General features: G+C 40.0%; 3 protein-coding genes across 6 annotated transcripts; 1 reads left to right on the top strand and 2 right to left on the bottom strand.

The window, feature by feature from the left end:
* Positions 1-222: 222 nt before the first annotated feature.
* Positions 223-5,984, bottom strand: LOC118422690 (snRNA-activating protein complex subunit 2-like). The gene is made up of 10 exons (XM_035830388.1): positions 5,850-5,984; positions 5,373-5,402; positions 4,466-4,622; positions 3,961-4,024; positions 2,749-2,785; positions 2,541-2,599; positions 2,033-2,101; positions 1,675-1,804; positions 1,093-1,254; positions 223-783 (listed from the first exon to the last, which is right to left on the bottom strand). Exons 3-10 carry the CDS (start codon positions 4,597-4,599, stop codon positions 407-409), a joined length of 1,032 nt encoding a protein of 343 aa, XP_035686281.1. The 5' UTR covers positions 4,600-4,622; positions 5,373-5,402; positions 5,850-5,984; the 3' UTR covers positions 223-406.
* LOC118422689 (cleavage stimulation factor subunit 2-like) lies at positions 5,950-17,135 on the top strand. 4 transcript variants are annotated; one of them, XM_035830383.1, is made up of 14 exons: positions 5,950-6,186; positions 6,603-6,681; positions 7,445-7,614; positions 8,242-8,270; positions 8,592-8,699; positions 9,063-9,182; positions 9,669-9,764; positions 10,157-10,406; positions 11,098-11,292; positions 12,341-12,391; positions 13,822-13,907; positions 14,684-14,722; positions 15,379-15,465; positions 16,381-17,135. In XM_035830383.1, exons 1-14 carry the CDS (start codon positions 6,123-6,125, stop codon positions 16,498-16,500), a joined length of 1,494 nt encoding a protein of 497 aa, XP_035686276.1. In that variant the 5' UTR covers positions 5,950-6,122; the 3' UTR covers positions 16,501-17,135. The 4 variants fall into 4 exon arrangements, with proteins under 4 accessions (XP_035686276.1, XP_035686278.1, XP_035686277.1 ...); XM_035830385.1 differs by lacking the exon at positions 12,341-12,391; XM_035830384.1 differs by lacking the exon at positions 14,684-14,722.
* Positions 17,002-19,057, bottom strand: LOC118422691 (uncharacterized protein At4g14100-like). The gene is made up of 2 exons (XM_035830389.1): positions 18,469-19,057; positions 17,002-17,536 (listed from the first exon to the last, which is right to left on the bottom strand). Exons 1-2 carry the CDS (start codon positions 18,957-18,959, stop codon positions 17,341-17,343), a joined length of 687 nt encoding a protein of 228 aa, XP_035686282.1. The 5' UTR covers positions 18,960-19,057; the 3' UTR covers positions 17,002-17,340.
* Between the last annotated feature and the right edge of the window lie 1,572 nt (positions 19,058-20,629).

Here is a 20,629-nt window from a genome sequence, read left to right as displayed (position 1 = left end):
TTTGTGCAGAAAGGACTGACCAGCCGAGATCCATGATCAGTGGAACTACGCACAGGCAAATAAGTCTATAGGTGTGTCTACAATCATGTATCAGATGGTCATTCTTATCGTAATTGATAGTGATTTTATGTCAGCGTGGTGAAATGAGATGAAATTGCACTCTGCACTACAACTACATTATAGGCTAAAGCATACAGCAAAGTCATAAGAACAGAACAACGCTTTACTTTCAAGTGTTTGGTTTATTCACACAAAACTTTACAAATTGGCACATATTGTGCATATCATCTGTGAATCAATAATATTGATACAAAAAAGGAGCAAAACGGGTTTGACAAAATGTCCCTTTTTCCAACCAAGTGACTTTGATGATTGGAACTTCGCACACCGGTTCCCAGTTCTGGTTTTACTCTTCATCACTGTCACTTTCTTCCTTCTCAAAGTCTAACTTTTCCAGTTCCAGATATCTGGCAGGAATCCGTAGTGGATTCAAACAGATGATTTCCTCAGCTTCCTTGGTGCCGCCATCAACAGACATTTGTTTTTTTCCGCCTCCTCGCGTCTTTGTACCAGCACTGGAGGTTGAAGGCTCAACAGTTGATGTGGAAGGTCTTGCTGTGTCCTCACTGGAACTCTTACTATCTAGAATGTCAGCTGTAGAAGCTGCTTCTGTGTTACGTCCACGAGAGTTGCCGTCTGATGTTTGTTTCTTGTTCACTCTCTGTTCTGCTGAATCCTTTACTTTATCGTGGTCAGTCGATGGAGGTTCACAAAGACTAAGATCTGTGAAAAGAGGAAACCAAATCTAAGTCATTTGAGCCAGTACACAGCATAATTATTCTACACAAACTGAGGTGGCATGTAACATTAACAATAACTTGCATTTCATTCATTTTACATGTTGTATATTCGTTTGACATTACTGTAAATGCATTTAAGTTCGCGGTAGCGGGGAAATGGACTTTTTGCGGTGGTTTTAATTTCCGGTGAACATTAATCCACCACGAAAGTTTTTGCATTTACAGTATGAAAACAAATACAGAAAAAGGTATATTAACTTTTTGAAAAAAAAAAAGGAAACTCTTGACTGACCCTCCTCTGTAAGGTTGAATGGATTCTGCCAGTATCTCTCAGGAACGTAGGACTTCTTCAGGTCATGATACCTCCTCTGTAGCCAGTCCTTCAGCTGGGACAGGTCTGTAGTCTTCAGTCTGTCAGCCAGGGACTGGATAAGCTCTAGAACAACTGCAGAATCTGGAACAATAACATATGTTTCAGTACAAAATGATAACCTGATACATGTGTACAGTTGTGAATGAATGCACAGTCAAACTTGGCTTATGACAACTTGAAAAAGATGACCATAGCCTCAAGACGACAGGTTTTGAAGGTCCCGAAATTTTTCCCCATAGACACCATGCTCACACTCTGAATGGAAATACAAAGCCCACTAGACTATAACAAAACATCATTGACAAAGAAGCTGCTTGCACATCAAAAGATATAGATGATACAGTATTTCTTAAGTTAAATCTGTGAATACCATACAATGTAGAGCTGAAAGAAAACTGTTTTATCTAAATCATTTAGAAAACAACATACTTTTACTTGACACTGTATATACTAAGGGGCTTTAAATGATTTAGAAAACAATGATTATACTATGGTACGTACCTAGAGGTTTGAGTGTTGGAGGAGGAGCATTCCTCAGGAGACAGGACAGGTAGTTATAGATGGCAGGGTAGTCAGGTGAGTCATCTGGCTCCTCCAAGTTAGCTGGCTCTGCAGCGGCAACAGTCAGCACCTGCGGAGTAGGTTTTTCTTTGGTGAGTGCATATTGTTTTCTGTCAAAATGATGCCAGACATGTATTAAACTAGCCTGGGTACCATCTGGGTAGTAGTTTGCTCCTATGTTCACTTCTGCTACCCGTCTGGTGTATATTCAAATCTTTTGGTGGTGACGTCAGTTAATGAGCAAATTAAGGAATAGGTTCTACAGCACTCATTCAAACAGGCATTCAAAGCCTCTCACCTGAGAGAATGCCTGTAAACACTCAGGTGGAACCTCACTCATCAGGTCACTACAGGTGTCCAGCCAGGTCTGAGGGGCAAGGTGGAGAGGTCAACAGTCTTTTGCATCTTTGTTTGAAATAATAATACCTGAAATCAAACTATTTAATCCTAAGGTGGGAGACATCCAAAAACTAGAGAAAATATGACACCATTTGAACTGTAACTGAACAAATGTAACTCTTGTACAAGACCCTGAGAATATTGACAATTTAAACAATTTACCCATTGAACATACATATATATGTCACAGTAGAGATCACGATCCAGTAGAATCGTCGATTCTCCTAGGAGAAACTCCGATGCAAACTCAAATGATGCTAAGATATAGGATCTCTAACTGAGATCCTATATCTATATCCTATAAGATCTCTACTGTGACATATACATTCAATCTGAAACACTGATATGCACAGAAGGCTGACATGGCTGAGTCTGCTTCTTAAGTGTTGAAAGGACTTGACACTTACCTCAACTGGAGTTTTTTCAGCTTGCTTTTCCTTTTCAATGCCTTTGCTTGCAAGTGACTCTAAACATTCGATATCAGAAATAAAGATTAATGAAGGAAGTACAACAAAAAATTTCAAAATAAGGTAGATTATAGAATAAGTTTGATATCATAACTGGATATTCAAAAGCAAAAAGACCTTCAAACAGTTGGTAATGGTAGTATACTACCTGCTCTTTTCTTCATCTGTGTCACATATTCTTCTATCTGTAGGGATAAGGAATAAGAAATATTGCTTTGTACATAGAAATTGTATATCAACACACAAAAGACACACCTTCTGCTAAGATCATCAAATCAATCTATCATAGAAAATGTGGGACATTTCATTTCCAACAGTTTTCAAAAAAGAAGTCATACCTCGCAATAGTAATGTAGGTTTAGAATCGTACTTGATATTCTGTATGTACATACAATCAGTTAATATTTGTATGTTAGAATCTAGATTATTTACCCGTTTTCAATCACTCCATGTATTTGATTTTGTTCACTTGCAATTAGCCCCAATTGGGGTTGGGGTTTTGTGCGCGTTAAAATTTGCGCGTTAAAACTTGCGCGTTAAAAACCTGCGCGTTAAAATATGCAAATTAGCTGATTCCCTCGGGATTTGGAAACTTTTTTGCCGTTTTTAACTTAAAAGCTTGAAGATGATAACACAAAATAAAATTAAGTATCATATTGTTGCATTCTAGAGTACAACATCCCTTTCTGTAAATATTCCAGGAGTTTTTAAGTGATTTTTGAATGTGAAGTTTTAACGCGCAACAAAGGTTGACATTTGCATGTGAAACAATCTGCTTGAGAAAAGATGAAATGAAGCTTGTAGAATGGAGAAAAACCTCAAGCAGTTATATTTTACAACACAAAGCCTCATATTAGTAATTTTTCCATGTATTTGTGTCAAATTCAAGTGATTTTGAAATCTTTTGGATATGCAAATTAACCTATTCCCAAGGGACCAAAAAATTAGGGGCTTTTCAAACCAAAAATTCAGGTAGCGGAGGGAAAATCATATAATGGGGTCACATTTTTCTGACTAAGAATTTATCAATGCAGAACTTGATTTTTTAACGCGCAGATTTTTAACGCGCGCGCAGATTTTTAACGCGCGCGCAGATTTTTAACGCGCAGAAAACCCGTTCCCCCCAATTGGACATGAATTTGCAATAAAACATTTCCCCTATTAACCAAACTTTATCACACTGACAGCTGTTAGTCGTGATACTTCAGCAGAGACAACAGATCTAAACTAATTTGGCTTATAGTTATACAGTACATGTAGCATAATTATTAAAACAATAAGGCAAGAACCAAAAATGAAACAAACTACATGCAGATCATCTTGCAAAGTCTCTTACTGAACACTTCTTCCATGAACTCACCTCTTCCACTGTCTTGTTCTTTACATACTTCTTGATGATATTGTAGTCATCCTGCCTTGAGACCCTGTAGTATAAGTCAACGATTTTCTTAAAACTCAAAAGATGACACACATGTGTAACAACATGAAGGTACGGAAGACAAGCTAACATACAACAGATGTTTAACAACTAGGTTCCCTTGATGAATGTTAGACATCCAGGTATTATGATATGCCAATAGCAGTTACTGAAGCAACTGGATATGATTTTGGAAACGGTCAGACGTTTCAGGTAGCAATTTAGCATCCACTACCTTTCTTAAATGACACTGAGCAGATACATGTACATTGAAGACCCTAACTATGATTGTTGGATTATTGTTGTTGTTGTTTTGTTATGCAAGATATACAAGATATAAATTTATAGGATAGAAATATTGAGCAGACATGTATCACAAAACTGTAAGTGTAAAATAACAGACCTAAACAAGTTTGAAACATAGTTCTAAAGACTGATCATGTCTTACTTTTTCAGTGCACTGAGGAGCTTTTTCTTGTCCTTCAGGCTCCATTTGGTCGACAAAGTAAACCTCCTGTAGCTACTGGCTGAGTTGTGCACATAGCCCCCTGCTGCTTTCCTCTGTCTCTTTGGTGGCTTCATGCTGCTGATCTGTTCTTTGGACACTGAAAAGAAGGAAACATGAATTTGGTCACATTTTTGTGTAAATACATGTAACAGTGGTGTTCTTGCCCAAGGGCACTAGTGCTTTTGTGGCGACGGTGATAGCGTTCGTGATTTGTGATCTGCCGACCCCGGTTCGATTCCGGGTAGGGGGCATGTTGTTTCTTTCTGTTCTTACTCGCCCCTCTGGTTGTTTCACTGGTTCCCATGCCGACCCTGTGAGTAACAGGCTAGCGGATGTGCCACACAGGGATGTCGAACTCGGAGATTCGAGGACGAATCTTGAAGAAAAGGGGGAGTAGTGTAACAGTGGTGTTCAAGTACCGCCTATCGTCCTTGCCCAAGGGCACTAGTGCTTTTGTGGCGACGGTGATAGCGTTCGTGATTTGTGATCTGCCGACCCCGGTTCGATTCCGGGTAGGGGGCATGTTGTTTCTTTCTGTTCTTACTCGCCCCTCTGGTTGTTTCATACATGTAATTTTACATACATGGTACTAGTACTCAGTATACTTTAAATGCAGCAATGTTCGCGGTGGTTTTATATTCGCACTTTTTGCGGTGGCAAACGAAACTCCGACGTCAAAATCGCCCCCCTCCCCACAGTTTCGATACTGTTTATATTCCGCACCATATCATTGAACAATGGGTACTACTGCTGAAATATCAATACTGAAATTAAATAAAAATAACTCGATTGTATCAAAAGGGCTGAACACTCTCAATAAAGGACAAACTACGACTAAACTACAGACCTTGTCACCTATCAACTTTTTTTTCAGCACAAATGTCTCACAGGGGAGAGAATGCACCCAGCAGGGGGGACGGCACGCAGTCCTCGGTGCGCGAGCATAATCCACTGTATAGGTCGATTTAGTGACCTGAAGCTTTCGGCGCGCTTTCTAGCTCCTCCCACTACGGACTACAGCTGTTGTTCGCTGTCGGTCAATTTCCTTTGATAACTTTACCTTCAATTTCTGAAAAGCTGATCTAAAAGCTCCCTGACCATCCAAATACACGCCTATGTAATATACTGTGACTATGAGGCTTCTTTAGGTACTAATTTCAACATAAATCCAGGCTAAAGCGGGAGCTCGGTACAGCCGCGTCAGGGAGCGCTTCGAGTATCTCCCAGCATGCAACGGGGTGCCTTGTGGGTAGCCTGACTTCCTTCTTCCAAATATGGCAGGGTGCTTTCTCTCCCCTGTGCAAAATTCGGCAGCACTCGGCACTCGGCAGCCATCTTGCTTCGAAGGCTCATGGGACGCTTATCGGGGGACAATCCTCTATAGTACATGATTGGAGGAGCTGTTCTAAAATTAGACGTTTGTCGACAGAATATAAGCTTCACTAGAACTAGTATCAACTCTATATCTTTGAAATGACTGTGTATTTATGCCTAAAAGTGTTTTAGTAGAATTTACATACAAATTTGTTGCATTGGAATGCGGCCCGCTGTTGGCAATGTTTAATGGTTTACCCCTTCACATCGAAAGCACGACAAGATGGCGGCGGTTGGTTTACAAGGACTGAACCCAGCACAAGATCGGTCTCTACGCTCCGTTTTCGGTAAGAGTAGACACATTTCTCAACATTGAAATAACCACATCAAGCTATAGATGATGTTGGTAGTAATATTCTGTCCCTATTCCATTTATATGGCTCTGTAGTGAAGTTGATTCTGACCGCGTTTGTAGAGTGGGAGGGGGGCGCTGAAGGTTTTGTTGTGTCTTTTCTCCTTTTCTCAAAATATCTGTTCAACAGTGATCAGGTCCAATGTTATAGTTTGTGGCTTTCTGTAAAATTTGATCTATAAAGACCGTAGAGTAAATTAGATACATGTAGAGTGCAATCATTTCATACACCCACGTGTATGTTTGTATATAAATAATGTGAGTCACACTGGTTTTGAATTTTTTGACAAAAAGCTGCATATGTTGCTTTCCCCTGTCACATCGCATTCACTTTCCATGCATCTTTCACAGTGGGGAATATCCCCTACGAGGCCACTGAAGAACAGCTGAAGGATATCTTCTCTGAAGTCGGGCCTGTCATCAGCTTTAGGTATGTATAATTGTGCGAGGTGTGAAGCTGTGAGTACACTTAGTCTCCAAGCAGACCCTACGGTGCCTAAAGAGATAGTATGAAAGCTGGCAAAGGAGTATAGCCGGCCAAAGGGAGATAGCCGGCCAAAGGGAGTAAAACGGCACCGTAGGGTCTGCTTGGAGACTAAGTACATTGTACACTGACTAAGGCAAAGTAATTGTATTCTTCACTAAGAATGTGGGCTGTATCCAAAAGAAGAAGAAGTAATGTAGAGGATACATGTATTAGGATAAGTTCTCTCTCACACATAAGGAAAAGCTGATCAGCCTACAAGTTTTTGAGATCTGATTGACATTTTCTGCAGTAGAATGCCCGATGTTGTCTCTATCATCACACGACTTCCAAAGATTGGACAATGTTTGGCAGTCCCAAAGTTTCATCCAATGTGGTGAGGGAGATTTTCAGGTAAAAAATTTGTTCAAAAGTCTGCAATGTGCAAAGCTTAAAGCCATTGCAGAGAGATAAGCTTTTGCCCAAGCACAAAAGAAACAGGTCTTACAAATGTCTTGGCTGCATCTCTAGCCTATATCATTCTAGTTCTTAATTTCATAGTCTGCAAACTTCCTGGTAGGAAAATCAATCAGGCAGAGGAGGTGCAGCATCTGGACATTTAATTTCTTCAGGCACATACATGAAGTCTAAGCTCAGATGGTGTTAGTGTATGAAATTGTTCTATGTATTTGTGGAAACACATGAATGATTGATTGTTTTGTTCCACCAGGTTGGTGTATGACAGAGAAACAGGCAAACCTAAAGGCTATGGGTTCTGTGAGTATAAAGACCAGGAGACGGCCCTCAGTGCCATGCGCAACCTTAATGGGCATGAGCTGAACGGTCGGCAGCTCAGAGTGGACAACGCTGCCAGTGAGAAGAGCAAAGAGGAGCTGAAACGTAACTTTTTTTAATATGAATTTTTATATGTAAAGATATTAGGAAAAGCGGTGTGGGTTAGCATCCGCGTCTTAACACGACTGGAAAAAGAGTCGCATCATCCTACCAAAGTGGGTACAAAAACCTGGTGGCCCTATATATGAGGGAACTTAGGCATTTGCCTGAATGGTCAAACCTTTGCATGCAAAAGAATCCAACACATTTACTAGTATGAAAAGTGCAAGGCTGACCCAGTGTGCTTGATACCAACGTATCTATTCTAGCTAATAAAAGAGCGTTATCCTTCATTCTCAGTCTAAGGTCAACCACTTTACCTTTACCTTATACCAATGTGTATACAATTACTGAAGTTTGAAGTTGTCAAACCATCTCTTGAGACAAAAAGAGCCAAAGAAGAATGTGTATACTAGTATTGTCATTGTCAATATAAAGTGCCACTTCATTTGTGGTAAGAATTTATCAGACACTTGGCAAAGAAAAGCCAAGAATCATTCATAACATGAATTTGAATTGTATAACATTGATAGATTTGGAAAGCATATCAGACGACTGGTATGAATTGTTTTTTTAGCTATACATGTATAATGTATATGATTTGAACCAAGATGTTTGTTCTCTTCTTTTCAGAACTTACTGTGGCTGGTCCTTCACAAGAAGTAAGTTTAGACAAACTGTTCTGCCTTCATGAAAGCAATGGATATATTTTAAATGTACTCCTCTCCTCATGTATGAGAAGGTGTATCTTTTTCTGAATCTCAATCACCAAACATCTTCACTCGCACACTATCATAAGATTTATTTTTGTAGTTTAAGATGAAGGTTATGGATAATAAGAAATTCATTGTAGAATTTATTTTGTAAATCTAGTATCTTGTAGTTTGTAGCTGACTATACGAAAGTTACTGTACTTTCTGTTGTGCCCATAAAGCTTTATCTCCTGTGGTTGTAAACGATGTATTACCTTGCCTTTCCCCCAGTCTCCCTATGGACCACCTGTCCAGCCTGAGGATGCTCCTGAGGCCATCAGTCAGGCTGTGGCCAGTCTGCCTCCTGAACAGATGTTTGAGCTCATGAAACAGATGAAGGTATGTTAGAACTTTTTAAGAGTTGATGTAGTTCTGTTAAGAGTTTACATAGTTTGTATACACTAAACAGTTTCAAAGTGTATCAATGCTTCCTAAATTATGAGAGGTGTAGGCAAAATTTGATGCAGATAATTTTCAATGTTACATATAACTACACCTGTGCAATAAAAAGCATGTTGAGGCCTGGTTAACATAAAAACATAACCAGTGTTTAACTGTACGATATGTGACTTAAGGGCTAATGCAAACTTAAGTTAAACCACCATGAGCACTTAGTCTTCTCCTTACCCCAAAAGTAAATCACTGTTAACCTCAACACTTACAGTGTACATGTTGTATATTGTGTACATCTCTTCCTCTCAGTTGTGTATCCAGAACAACCCTCAGGAGGCCAGGAACATGCTTCTGCAGAACCCCCAGCTGGCCTACGCACTGCTGCAGGCTCAGGTGGTCATGAGAATAGTGGACCCTCATGTGGCAATGGTGAGATCTACTAGTATCTGCACTTTTGTAGTCCAGTGTTTTGTGGCCCAGCCTTAGGACCAAGAGGTATTGAATTCAAAACCTGGCTGTTGTCACACCCCCAACTTGTGCGTACTGGAAAAGGTTGCAGTCCTTAGTATGTGCGGGATATCAAGCCATGGTCCATGGTGTACAATGTTACTTGTCAGAAAGAGCTAGGGGATTTCCTGCTTTAAAGAACTTGTAAAGTTATATTCATACAGTTATGTACATACAGAACATCTGTTTTCTCTGTCAAAACCATTGGAAGAGCCTGTCCATTTTTCATTGAGTTCATTGAGCTAAACTGGTTCCAGATAACTTTCTTCCGAACAATTTTTTAGTGTTACAGCCTACAAAACACTGCAGGACGATATTGTGTTGGTTTTGCTTTTCTTTTTGCAAATTATAGATTTACCAACTGTATAAGACTAAGACTAAGACTAAGAGGCGAATTTTTTTTTTCAGAAAATGCTTCACCGCCAGCCATCCAAGGTGGAGCCGTTGGTACCTGCAGGGCAGGGAGGGTCTGCCCCCCCACCACAGCAGCAGTCCCCACATATGGTACCTACCTTAGTGTGTCATTTTCAATAGTTTCCTCCCTAAACACGTTTATCAAGAAGAGTCCAGTAGTCTTTATTCATCTGGTAAATAATGTGCTTTGTGGTGTTCTGTTCAGGTCATCCTTAGTTGCCATACTTATAATTACAGTACGTTACTTACATGTAGATAGAGAGTAGTGTCTTCTTCCTAGTTTGTACAATATACTAGCCAGTTAGATTAGAATTGTCACAAGATGTTTTTGTCTGGTTTTGAATTGAATGAGTTTTTCAGAATTTGAAACTACCTGTTGTTGTAACTTGCCCTACTTTGCACCCTGAACAAGTGTTATAACCCATTTAGTTCCTTGAAGAAAGGACTTAATAATAAAAGTTAATCTTTACTGTGATTGACAGGGACGCCCACCAATGGGAAGCCAGCCTCAGATGATGCCCCAGCAGCCGTCCGTTTCCATGGCGGGCGGCCCGGGGATGGGTCAGCCTGGGATGCAGATGGGTGGGCCGGGACCCATGGGGCCGGGTGGGCCACCCATGCAGCCAGGTATGCCCATGCAGGGTGGGCCGATGATGGGTCAGCCAGGGCCGGGCCCCATGCAGCCAGGGCCCATGATGGACCAGCCCATGATGCATGACCCGAGGGCCAGAGGTACACCAAACCTTCTGTTTTACCCCCATAACAAGAGCTATGTACCACTAAAAAGAATTCACAAGAAAAGCGTGTTCAGAACACGAGATATCAAAACTGGAAGTTCCACTGAAATGGTGTAGAAAGTTGCTAGGAGGCCATTTATCAAACTTGAGCTTTATTTTCCTAGCCCCTACTCACCTACTGGATATCATATGGACATATCCACAGTTTCTTGATTTATGCTGTTCATAAAGACAGACAGACAACACGGAAGATAACCTTCTCGGCAAAAGTAACTATAAGAATTGTGGTAGAATTTGAATTTAAAGGTACCCTTATATTGAGGAAAGCATGCTAAGCTATTAGTACTGTCAGCAACAAATAGAATGGTAAGGCTTGAAATAAAGATCACAAACTCCCTAAACTCTCAGTTTGCCTAAAAATCAAATTAAAAGTAAGCTTCATTGAACTGAATCGAATTACCATATCTTCTGTATTGAACTTTAAAGTGAAGAGTAAATAGTTTCTTTTTTGTGACCGCATCTGAACTGTGAGCAGAGACACCTGTCCTGCAGTACAATGTGAACCAGTCAGAATTGCCCTGAAGAAGGTGACAGACAGTCACCGAAACGCTGAAGAGAACAAAGCATTGGTTGTGTAAAAAGAGTTTATATTCAGTGATAAGTAAATGTAATGTGATTTTTTTCAGGGCCCCATGGACCTGGAGACATGGGTCGACCACGTCCCGCTCTATTGGGAGATGGACCCATGGACCCACGGATGGGACGGGAGGGGGGCATGGACCCCAGGGGACCGATGGACCCCAGGGGTCCTCAAGGCCCCCACCCTGGGGGACCCAGCCCCATGGGTCAGGACAGGGGCCAAGGGCCGCATGACCCCAGAGGTAGGTGTTTTTCTATAGACTATAGACGTTTCATGTTTAACCTGGAGTTAACACATAGAAATATCAACATGAGTTTAGTTGGAAAGCTCCAACTTGAATTAAGAGTTTCAATGACAACTTCCGTCTAATGTTCTCTTACACATTACTTGAAGAATATAGAGACACAAGAAATATATACAAATCCCAAATGCATTCATTACAGTCTGCAAATAACTTATTTCCAAATAATTATAAATATATATATACCGGATCCCCAGTATTCTCTCAATGTGCAATACATAAAAGATAGAGTTGTTCGCAATTTTCTGCAGTCTATTATAAGTCCTACAGGTTGGTCATGTCCCATGATACTTTCCTCATAGAAGGTGTAATCCATGTGCATATAACAAGAACTCTGGAACATGGGAAGAAGCACTTTTTGTTTTACTGTTTTATACAAACTAAGAAGAAAGTCTAAAGTCATCAAGACATAAATTTTCCATTCTCGCTCAGCATGGTCGCACAGAAATAACAGACCTACTTGCAGTGTCCAAATTGTTTGATACACACAGATCTCAAGTGTTGCCCCTGGATTGCCCAAGGATGTCACTTCGTAAAAACTAGCTGTTCGGTGACAATATACCACGCATTTCCATCTCCCATAACGGACAGAGCAGTAGTTGTTTTGGAATTTTCAGTTATTTTTTTAATATGCAGAATTACTGACGCGTTTTCCATGTTACAGTTAATGTCTTCCCATTGAGAATAATGTGACTATGTATTTAAGTCGCCATTGTAATGATATTTAAACCTCAATAAAGAATTATTACAGAAAATGTGTATCTTTTCTTTGATATGTTAGACTTTTTTAAATGATAAGATCTATGTTGACTTTCATGATCATGCTATTCTTATTAGATTGAGCAGTGAACATATTTTTTGAACAGTTTAAAATGTTCTGAATTTGTACCAGAAGGCAGGTTGTTACACGTACCTGTTATCTGTGCCACCACCAATAAAAGACTGTTTGTTGATAAACACAAGTGTTGGCTGTGTCTTGCATATATAGGCTTCCATGGAGGTCCCGAGGGTGGATATGGCGATCAAGGACACTACCGAGGTTTGTTACTCCCGAGGAGTTTCAAAATAATTTCTATGTCCCTCCCAACAGGAGTATGTAGACATACACACAGCACAAACATATGTGTACATGTTGTAAACATTACTGTAAAAGTGGAAATGTTGGCAGTGGTTTTCCATGTTTGATTTGTGGTAACCTCATCATCCCAATCTGAAAACTATCAGAAAACATTTTGATTCATCTTCTGCCAGCATTCCCCATCTGTTTCAAATGCAAACCTAAAACCACCATGAATACTCCTGTTTTTCCTTGGCACAAAATCAAATCCCCATGAACATTTCCACTTTTAAAGTCTCTATGGCATCAGATATGTTACATGTAACTGGGAAAACATTTTTTCAAGAAAAAATAAAGTTGTTTTCAAAGTTGGTGCTGGGTCTTGAAATTCTAAGGATCTCTGGTAATAGTCTGTGTCTTCTTATTTGAACATTTATCACATTCACTCTTAGATTTTTCTACAAATCAGAATGTCAGTTTAGCAAGCTGTGTATCAAAACTGATGGTTAACAGACTATTTTCCTTAACAGCCATGTGGAGTTACATTTATGAAATAGATACTGAAGCAGGCTTTGATTAGCCTGTAGTCAGACAACTGTACTGCATAATTTAAGTTCTCATCTTGAATAAAAGAAGTCTTTTGGATAGTACAAGATCATTTCATGATGTAAAAAAAGAACATATGCGACAAGATGCACCTTTTCTTTCCTTTCATCTGTGGATGAATGATTTGCTGCACTTGATCCTGGCATTACCTTGTACACTACACCTATTGTCCTTCCAGTCAAACTAAGTATGTGTATTGTCATGTGATTCTAAAAATAATTTGTTACAATCTAGAATATATAAATAGATGTCTAACACCTTATCCCTGTCCTGGACACCTTATCCCTGTTATGGGCTCATCCATTACCCAATTGGGTATTGCAACAGTTTTTTTTTTCTTTCAAGTTCAAAGGCTAAACTTAAAAGTTGTTTCTTTACCAAGTCATGAACTACATGTTTGCTTTGATATTAATATTAACTTGCATAATTTGAATACATCTTTTATAATTAGAAGAGTGCTACAACTGATTATCTGAATATTTGGAATAGACTGATCCTTATTGTCCACCACAATCAGCAGTTCAATTCCAATTAGTTATGCAACCAAGAAGAGAACAGCTTTATGTGTGTCAAAAATTTGCATGTGTATGTTTTTTTTTTGCAGTTTTTACTATGGAAATCATGGTTTATTTGGAATAGTTAAGCAGCCAAGACATGGTACAGACAGAAAAAAAGTTCATTTATCATCAAAAATCATTAACTTCATTTTGTGACTTCAACTTAGTTTAAGTCATTGTCTGAAGACCCCCATGGACATTGTTCAGTACTTTGCAGAGTTTAATAATCTCTTTGGCGTTCCACTACAGGACGTCCTGACCCTAGGGCTATGGGATCTCGGGGACCCAACCCACGGGGACCTGACGGGCCGCCACAGAGGATGAACGCACCTGGGGTAAGGAGAATGGGTTTACTGTATGAAGTAATTCTGTATTGATAGTGGCTGAGAATGAGTGATAGAGAGGTGTATCCGGTAGACACAGCACATGCACTGCATATTACATGAAGCATATCTGTAACCCTGGAAAACCAGACTCCTAAGAGGTGGTGCAGGGTTCACTACTGATCCCCGCCTCACACACCCGCAACTTACACCCTTTCTGCACCACCTATTAGGAGTCTGATTTATCTGTAGGCTTAGGTAACATTTTAGAAAGAAGACTATCATTATGTTTGCTGTTGAAGTGTTTTTTTGTGTGTGTGTGTGTGTGTGTGTGTGTGTGTGTGTGTGTGTGCGTGCGTGCGCGCATGCGTGAGTGAGTGAGTGAGTGAGTGAGTGAGTGAGTGAGTGAGTGAGTGAGTGAGTGAGTGAGTGAGTGAGTGAGTGCATGAGTGAATGTTATCATTTATGTCATTGGGTGGTGCAGATTTCCATCAAAGCTGATGGCAAGAGAATAAACCATTAGGTCCGCTTTGCATATATAGGGATGGCTTTGTGCCCTCATTTTCTATGGGCAAGTCAACATAAATCATTTGAGCAAGCCGTTTTTCATTTGAACAAATCCTGTGGACAAGAAATGTCCAGTATAATCTGTTTTTGTGAGTTGAACAATTGTTAAGAAACTGTTATTGAATGTGTGTAAAGCTTTACGGTAAGAATGAATGGAAACATAGCAGTGGAACATAGAAATTGTTGTGATGTCCTGCCTACTGACATCTCAATCCCTCCAGTTGCCAAGCAGCATCTCCAACCTGGCTGACCAGTTAATGGTACGGTCTTTTCTCAAGGTCCTGTTGAGTAGTTCCCCCCTCCCCCTTTCATTAAAGTGGTATATTCCTCTTTACCAATGTTAGACCTTGTTCTCTTGGTACATTAATTGGATCAAATAGAGTTTGGTCCATAATCAGGCCATTTCTAATGGACCAACCCTGACTGCTTATCACAATTAGCAGTTCAACCAATCATAGCATGGCAATTATCAGCTCGACCAATGAGAGAGTTGCCACATTTTTATGTTTTTATTTTGTATTTCTACCTTTCAGTCCAGTCCATTCTACCCCTCTGTGACTAATAGTGGAACAGTTTTGCCTGTCATGGCCTCTTTCTTTATGTTTCTAGCTAATTTTTCATTTAGTTTTTTCCTTCTTAATGAGGAAGACTGCTGCCTTCTTCTTGGCTGTCAGGAATGGCCTGTTCTTGTATATGGCTAGCTTACATGTAATGCCATTCTGCTTTCCATGACTGCTTGCTTTTTCTCCTCTACATACCTGTTAAATGATATCTTTCCTTTCTGCAGTTTCAAACCATTGTCTATTTTCAAACCCTGAAGTTATGTTATTTCTAACCAAGTTGTAAGCATGGTTCAGCCATATTTTCCTGGATGTGTATTTGAATGTTATGTCAAGAGTACTGGTCTTGTTTGTAGGGACCAATGGGAGGAGGCGGCCCGGCAGGCGGAGCACACATGTCACCACACTCAGACTCCAACCCCACACCAGCTGACCAGGAGAAGGTAGGAGTCAATACTGCATATGTGTATAGTTGGTCTAAGTCATGTGTCTTTTAGTGTTTAACAAGAGCTCAACGATCTTAATGCCCCAATGAAGAATTCAGTTCTGTTTCTCATACATTTTGTTTAATTGTAGTTCATTGATTTAAAGGGGTATTCCACTCCACAAGGGAGTGTTATTTTCCGATAGATATTAATTTTAGGAAGTTGTAAATGCATAATAATTCACATTATACGATAAAGTACCCAGTTGCTCCACGTGCCTCAAAAGCATTCAGTCTTCTATTAAACTCCCCAAATACCCTCTAATTGAATTAATCCTATGGCTGATTCCAATGCAAAACTTTTAGGTAAGGTTACGAAACTAATTTTAGGATCGCTAAGAAATCTTGTCTTGTTATGTGTTCTTTGATATCTTATGAGCAATTTGCCTTCTCGGTGTGCTTAGCGATCTCAAAAGTGTCTATGCGTATAGGGAATGCATGTGTAGGGTCTGCATGGGTTTAGTGAGTGTCATCGCGCAATTCATCCCAATTTGAATTCCACAAAATTTGGCTGATTATGTATTCATTGACACATTATCTATTGGAAAACACCACCCCCTTCTGGAGTGGAATGCCCCTTTAGTAAAATTTGGATTAGAATAACATGTTTCTTTTGACCACTTTCTTGACTGAACATGAGCATATGATATAGATAACATATGACTGGGAAAATACAGACAGCCCAAATACAATACTCATTAATAAATAAAGCAGTTCACTGTATTTCGTTATGTATTCACTCTTGCTGCATTGTTTCTAACTTCTTGGTTTGAGTCATTCTTACAGTATGTACATCTTTACTATTAGTACTCAACCAATCATTGCACTCTCGACCAATGAACTTATATTGACGTACATGTCTGTTCTCCCCCAGGCTGCCCTGATCATGCAGGTTCTTCAGCTCTCTCCTGAGCAGATCGCCATGCTGCCTCCAGAACAGAGACAGAGCATCATGATTCTCAAGGAACAGATCCAATCATCACAGAGACAGTGAAAAACTAGCTTCCTCTTGTTTTACTGTGAGTCTTGTTCGGTACCATTGGTTACAATAAAAGTTGAGCTGATGTGGTTTACATGTAGTTAATGGTCTCCTTATGTTACATGTTACCTTATATAATAATTAGTTGATTTTTTATTGGGATGTCCACAGCTGTAGTACGTTGTACGATTTTGATGGTGTACAACTTTAATGCCTGCCAGACTGTGACAGAACCAACCACTGACCAGGATGTAAGATAGGATTTACTTATTACAAGACAGCTGAATATTGTGCAACACATGCATGGCTATTTCAAGAATGCCCTCTCTATGTGATCGTATGACAAATGTATGCCACCTTCACCCCAAATATCAGACATCCCAACCTGTTAAGCTCAATTGTACTTCCAGGTTTGTAACACCCTATGCTGTAGTATACCAATAACGTTGTGTCAGCAAGGTACCGTCGACCTCCAGCTTTATGTCTAGAACATAGCAGACATCCTGGGCTCATGTGTACGTTTTACAAGTATTTAATCTCTGGACACTTCGTGAATTGTGCAGGTGATGCCAACCATTCTTAAGCAATCTGCATCTGCTGTATTCATTTAACATCAACCTGACAGTATTCAATAAAGATCATTTGTTGAACTTTTGCATAGTTGAGAGACATTTCTATGTGAATATATTTTATTTTGTTTTTATCATCAATGCCTGGTACCTTTGACTGGACTTCTTTTGATGTCCGAGACGTGCCTAGCGTTATAATGCTAACAGCTGACACACACATGAATACAAACAAACAAGCTGATTAGAATACCTCCTTTTGCACAGAGGTAAAAAAGTATGTAGTTTATCAAAAAACGGCTCCAGTAGGAGGCTTGTAAGGTGATGGACATGTCCTGTTACAGTATTTGGGAATGTGAAAGATGTCATCCTGGATGGGGCCAACCTTGTAGGTGATGTTACTGAAAGTGATGGTGTGAAGCTCTGGTCTCAGCTTAAAGCTCTCAGAGTACTGGCAAGGCATGCCCTCTTCTGTCTGGAACCACCTGCAGAAAGGGTTACGTTTTAGTAGTTTTCAAGCAGACGTGGCAGTTGACTTGTTTTATTTAGTGGTGTTTCCGTTTTTCTGAAGGGGTTTTGAGTGTACGTCTTTTTTTCAGGTGTGTGCTTTTAAGAGTCAAAATGCCAGATGTGTCGGTCTCACCTCACCTCATCACCTCGGTCTGGTAACAACTAAACAAGTGTACACGTGCAGAAAAAAATATTCACCTCCAAAAGAAAAAAACAAATATGTTTAAAACAAGAACGACTGCTACATCTGCTTGGACATTGAGGTACTACACCGTACTGATATCATATCGCTTAAATGCATTATTGTGAAGGTATCTTACTCAACCGCACCAATTGTGCAATTTTTATAAGATAATATCTTGCCTATGTTGTGTATATGAACATACTTTTATGACAGCAATATACTTTTTTGGTCAACGTACAAATGTACATTAATTTGTTTTTAAGTCAGTCACAGCACTGCGTTTTACAATAACCTGCTAATTTGTTTAAATTCCTCTCAAGTCAGTTTGACAGCAACGGAAAATTTGCGAAAATTCGCACAATTTGCGAAAAGTGGGCAAAATTTTCTCGCGCAGTTTTGCTTATTCATAATGTCCTTGGATTCACTTCAGTTAGATATGCCACATTATTGTACTATATCAGGCAAAAGTTACTAATGTCATACATTGTAAATGCAAGCGTAGCTGTTTGTTTGCAAGAAGTTCCAAGGTTAGTAAAACTCATCTACGTACACATATTGAAGGGTTTAAAGTTCACCTGTCCTTGTCCAGAATGTAGGTTTGGGTGATCATAGGTCATGCTGTAACCCAAAGCAGTTTAGTTTTTATTGTATGTACCTTTAGCTTTTAAGATAAATGCATATTCATGTCAAACTCTATTATGTTGAAGTAGGTTTCCGACGCACCTGTCTACCGCCACAGCGCCTTGTTTCTCCCAGCCATGACACACCATACCACTGATGGTTTGTTTCCCAGTGTACTTCGCCCCGGCCAGCCAGTCTGGTTTCAGAACGGTGCAGCCCTCGGCAGCCCCACAGGCCCGGCAACACTGTCTCTCCCCGGGGTAATGTACGTACATGTCTGCGGGAGTGAAGATCAGGTGACAGTCACTATGGTTGTTCTGCAGCTTCATGCCGCTATCGAGGCAGAAGTTGTCTGATTGTCCTTCCAGATGGTCGAACCGCGCCCTGCCATTGCTATAGTCGTAGTGCCATGTACCCTCATTACCACTGATAGGTGCTATGAAAACGAAGATTTCCTCGTAGAATGCTATTGAGAAGGCTGGAGGCCACGTCGGCGGCTGAGGGTCGGGTGGGAGTCTAAAGGGTTGGGTGAACGACACCACCCCAAGGAACCACGTAGCGAGGGTGATTTGGGTTATGCTAAAGCTAGGCATTTATACTGTCGAAATGTAAAGAACGCCTGCTAGCAAACAGTTAGGTCTAAGGTTATTAATTAACGCGATGTAAACTCTTCATGCCAGAATTCAAACTAAACGTATTGCGCAGGCGCGCTTTAATAAATGAGCTAGCGCACTCGATTGGACGATGATATAGAGCCAAGAAAAGAGGTTTTCTATGACTTTTCGTAGTGGTGTTTCAAATCCAGTGTTTACAGAAATTAAAGAATGTTTTCCTTCAGGAACGATCATGAGAACTAGAAAGGCCGACATTTGCTTAAGAGCAAATACAGCATATTTCAGCCATACCCCTTCCCACGCAACATTGGACTGTTCCAAATCACCCCTGCGCAAAAATGGAACATCCTCTTAACAGTACATTATCCCCCAAAGTGGACTGGTATTGTGAATTGACTCCAGGTAAAAACAGAGCTTGCTTCTATTTTTCAGAAAATGACAATAATCACACCTTCCATTCAGAAAATTTTCATCATGACTGAAAATTGTTGAATGACTTCATGTAATGTCATTAACAATTTTCAGTACGATAACTAGGTGTAAGTTTAAAAAAGTATAAGCTCCTTGTGATGTGGGTACATTTATTATTGCAAGGAACTTTTTTTATTCAAGTAGGGCATACGATTTAATAATTATCAAGCAGGTGCAGGTACTGTAGGAGCGTTTGTTTTCTTCAAGCTGTAAAACTGTTAAACTGTTTTACTTTGTATGCAATCAACCATCAACCAACTATTCTTATTTTAGTTTAACAACTTCCTGCCAGACCCGGAAGATACGATTGAACCTTGTTCGAGGATTTATTTTCGTCTGTCTGGTCAGTCTGTTCATACCCTGGCGCTGAGAGTGTTTTATTGGGCTGAAACTCTGGCAGTTTAAAGTTACTAACAATTTAAATGTTCAAAGTTTATGCCAAACAACAACAGCACTAGGAAATGTGGCCACTATAGACAGGTGGTCACTATAGAGAAAATGCTGATCTATTGACTAGGAGCCATACGTTACACATGATTTCAGTACACTGATCATTAATCATATAAACATTGCACAGGTAAGCCAATTGTTTAGATGTACAATTAAGTTCAAATAATTCTGAAGAGAAATATTGATGAGAAAATAATCATTCTCGCCACTGTCTAACTTATAATTACGTATCAAAACTAAACGCAGATTTTCTAACTAACGCACCTTTCGCCGACTTCATCATAGGACCGCCGGCTATCAATCAAACACGGCTGTTGATTAGACTTAGAGTTTCAAACAGTCATGTGCTGTGTGCCAGTTGACAGCGAACTTCATGCTACGTGATGTTTTACATTGCTTGGACCTTCTTTCCTACAGCGGTGCTTCTACAAAATATTTAGACTGTAACACTGAGTTTTATAGAATAGAATTTGACGCAGAACAGCGTTTTTTGCTGGGTATTTTTTTTGAAACATGTCCGTGGGAATATCAGCGAGGCGGCGACGTAGGGATATCAGACCGTCAACAAAAGTCGCACGGCGGCTAACGGCGCAGCGAAGATACTAGCGCTATAAATAAGCGCTTCAACTAAGGATGGCAACCCGTACAATATTTTTGTATACTGTTGAGCTAAGTAAAGTTTGTTGTTTATGAGGTTTTAGTTGTCTTTGAAGCTTTGACCCGAAATA

Source organism: Branchiostoma floridae, chromosome 9 (assembly GCF_000003815.2).
Source record: "Branchiostoma floridae strain S238N-H82 chromosome 9, Bfl_VNyyK, whole genome shotgun sequence".
Classification (NCBI taxonomy): Eukaryota; Metazoa; Chordata; class Leptocardii; order Amphioxiformes; family Branchiostomatidae; genus Branchiostoma; species Branchiostoma floridae.
This window is presented reverse-complemented; position numbering and strand designations above follow the sequence as displayed.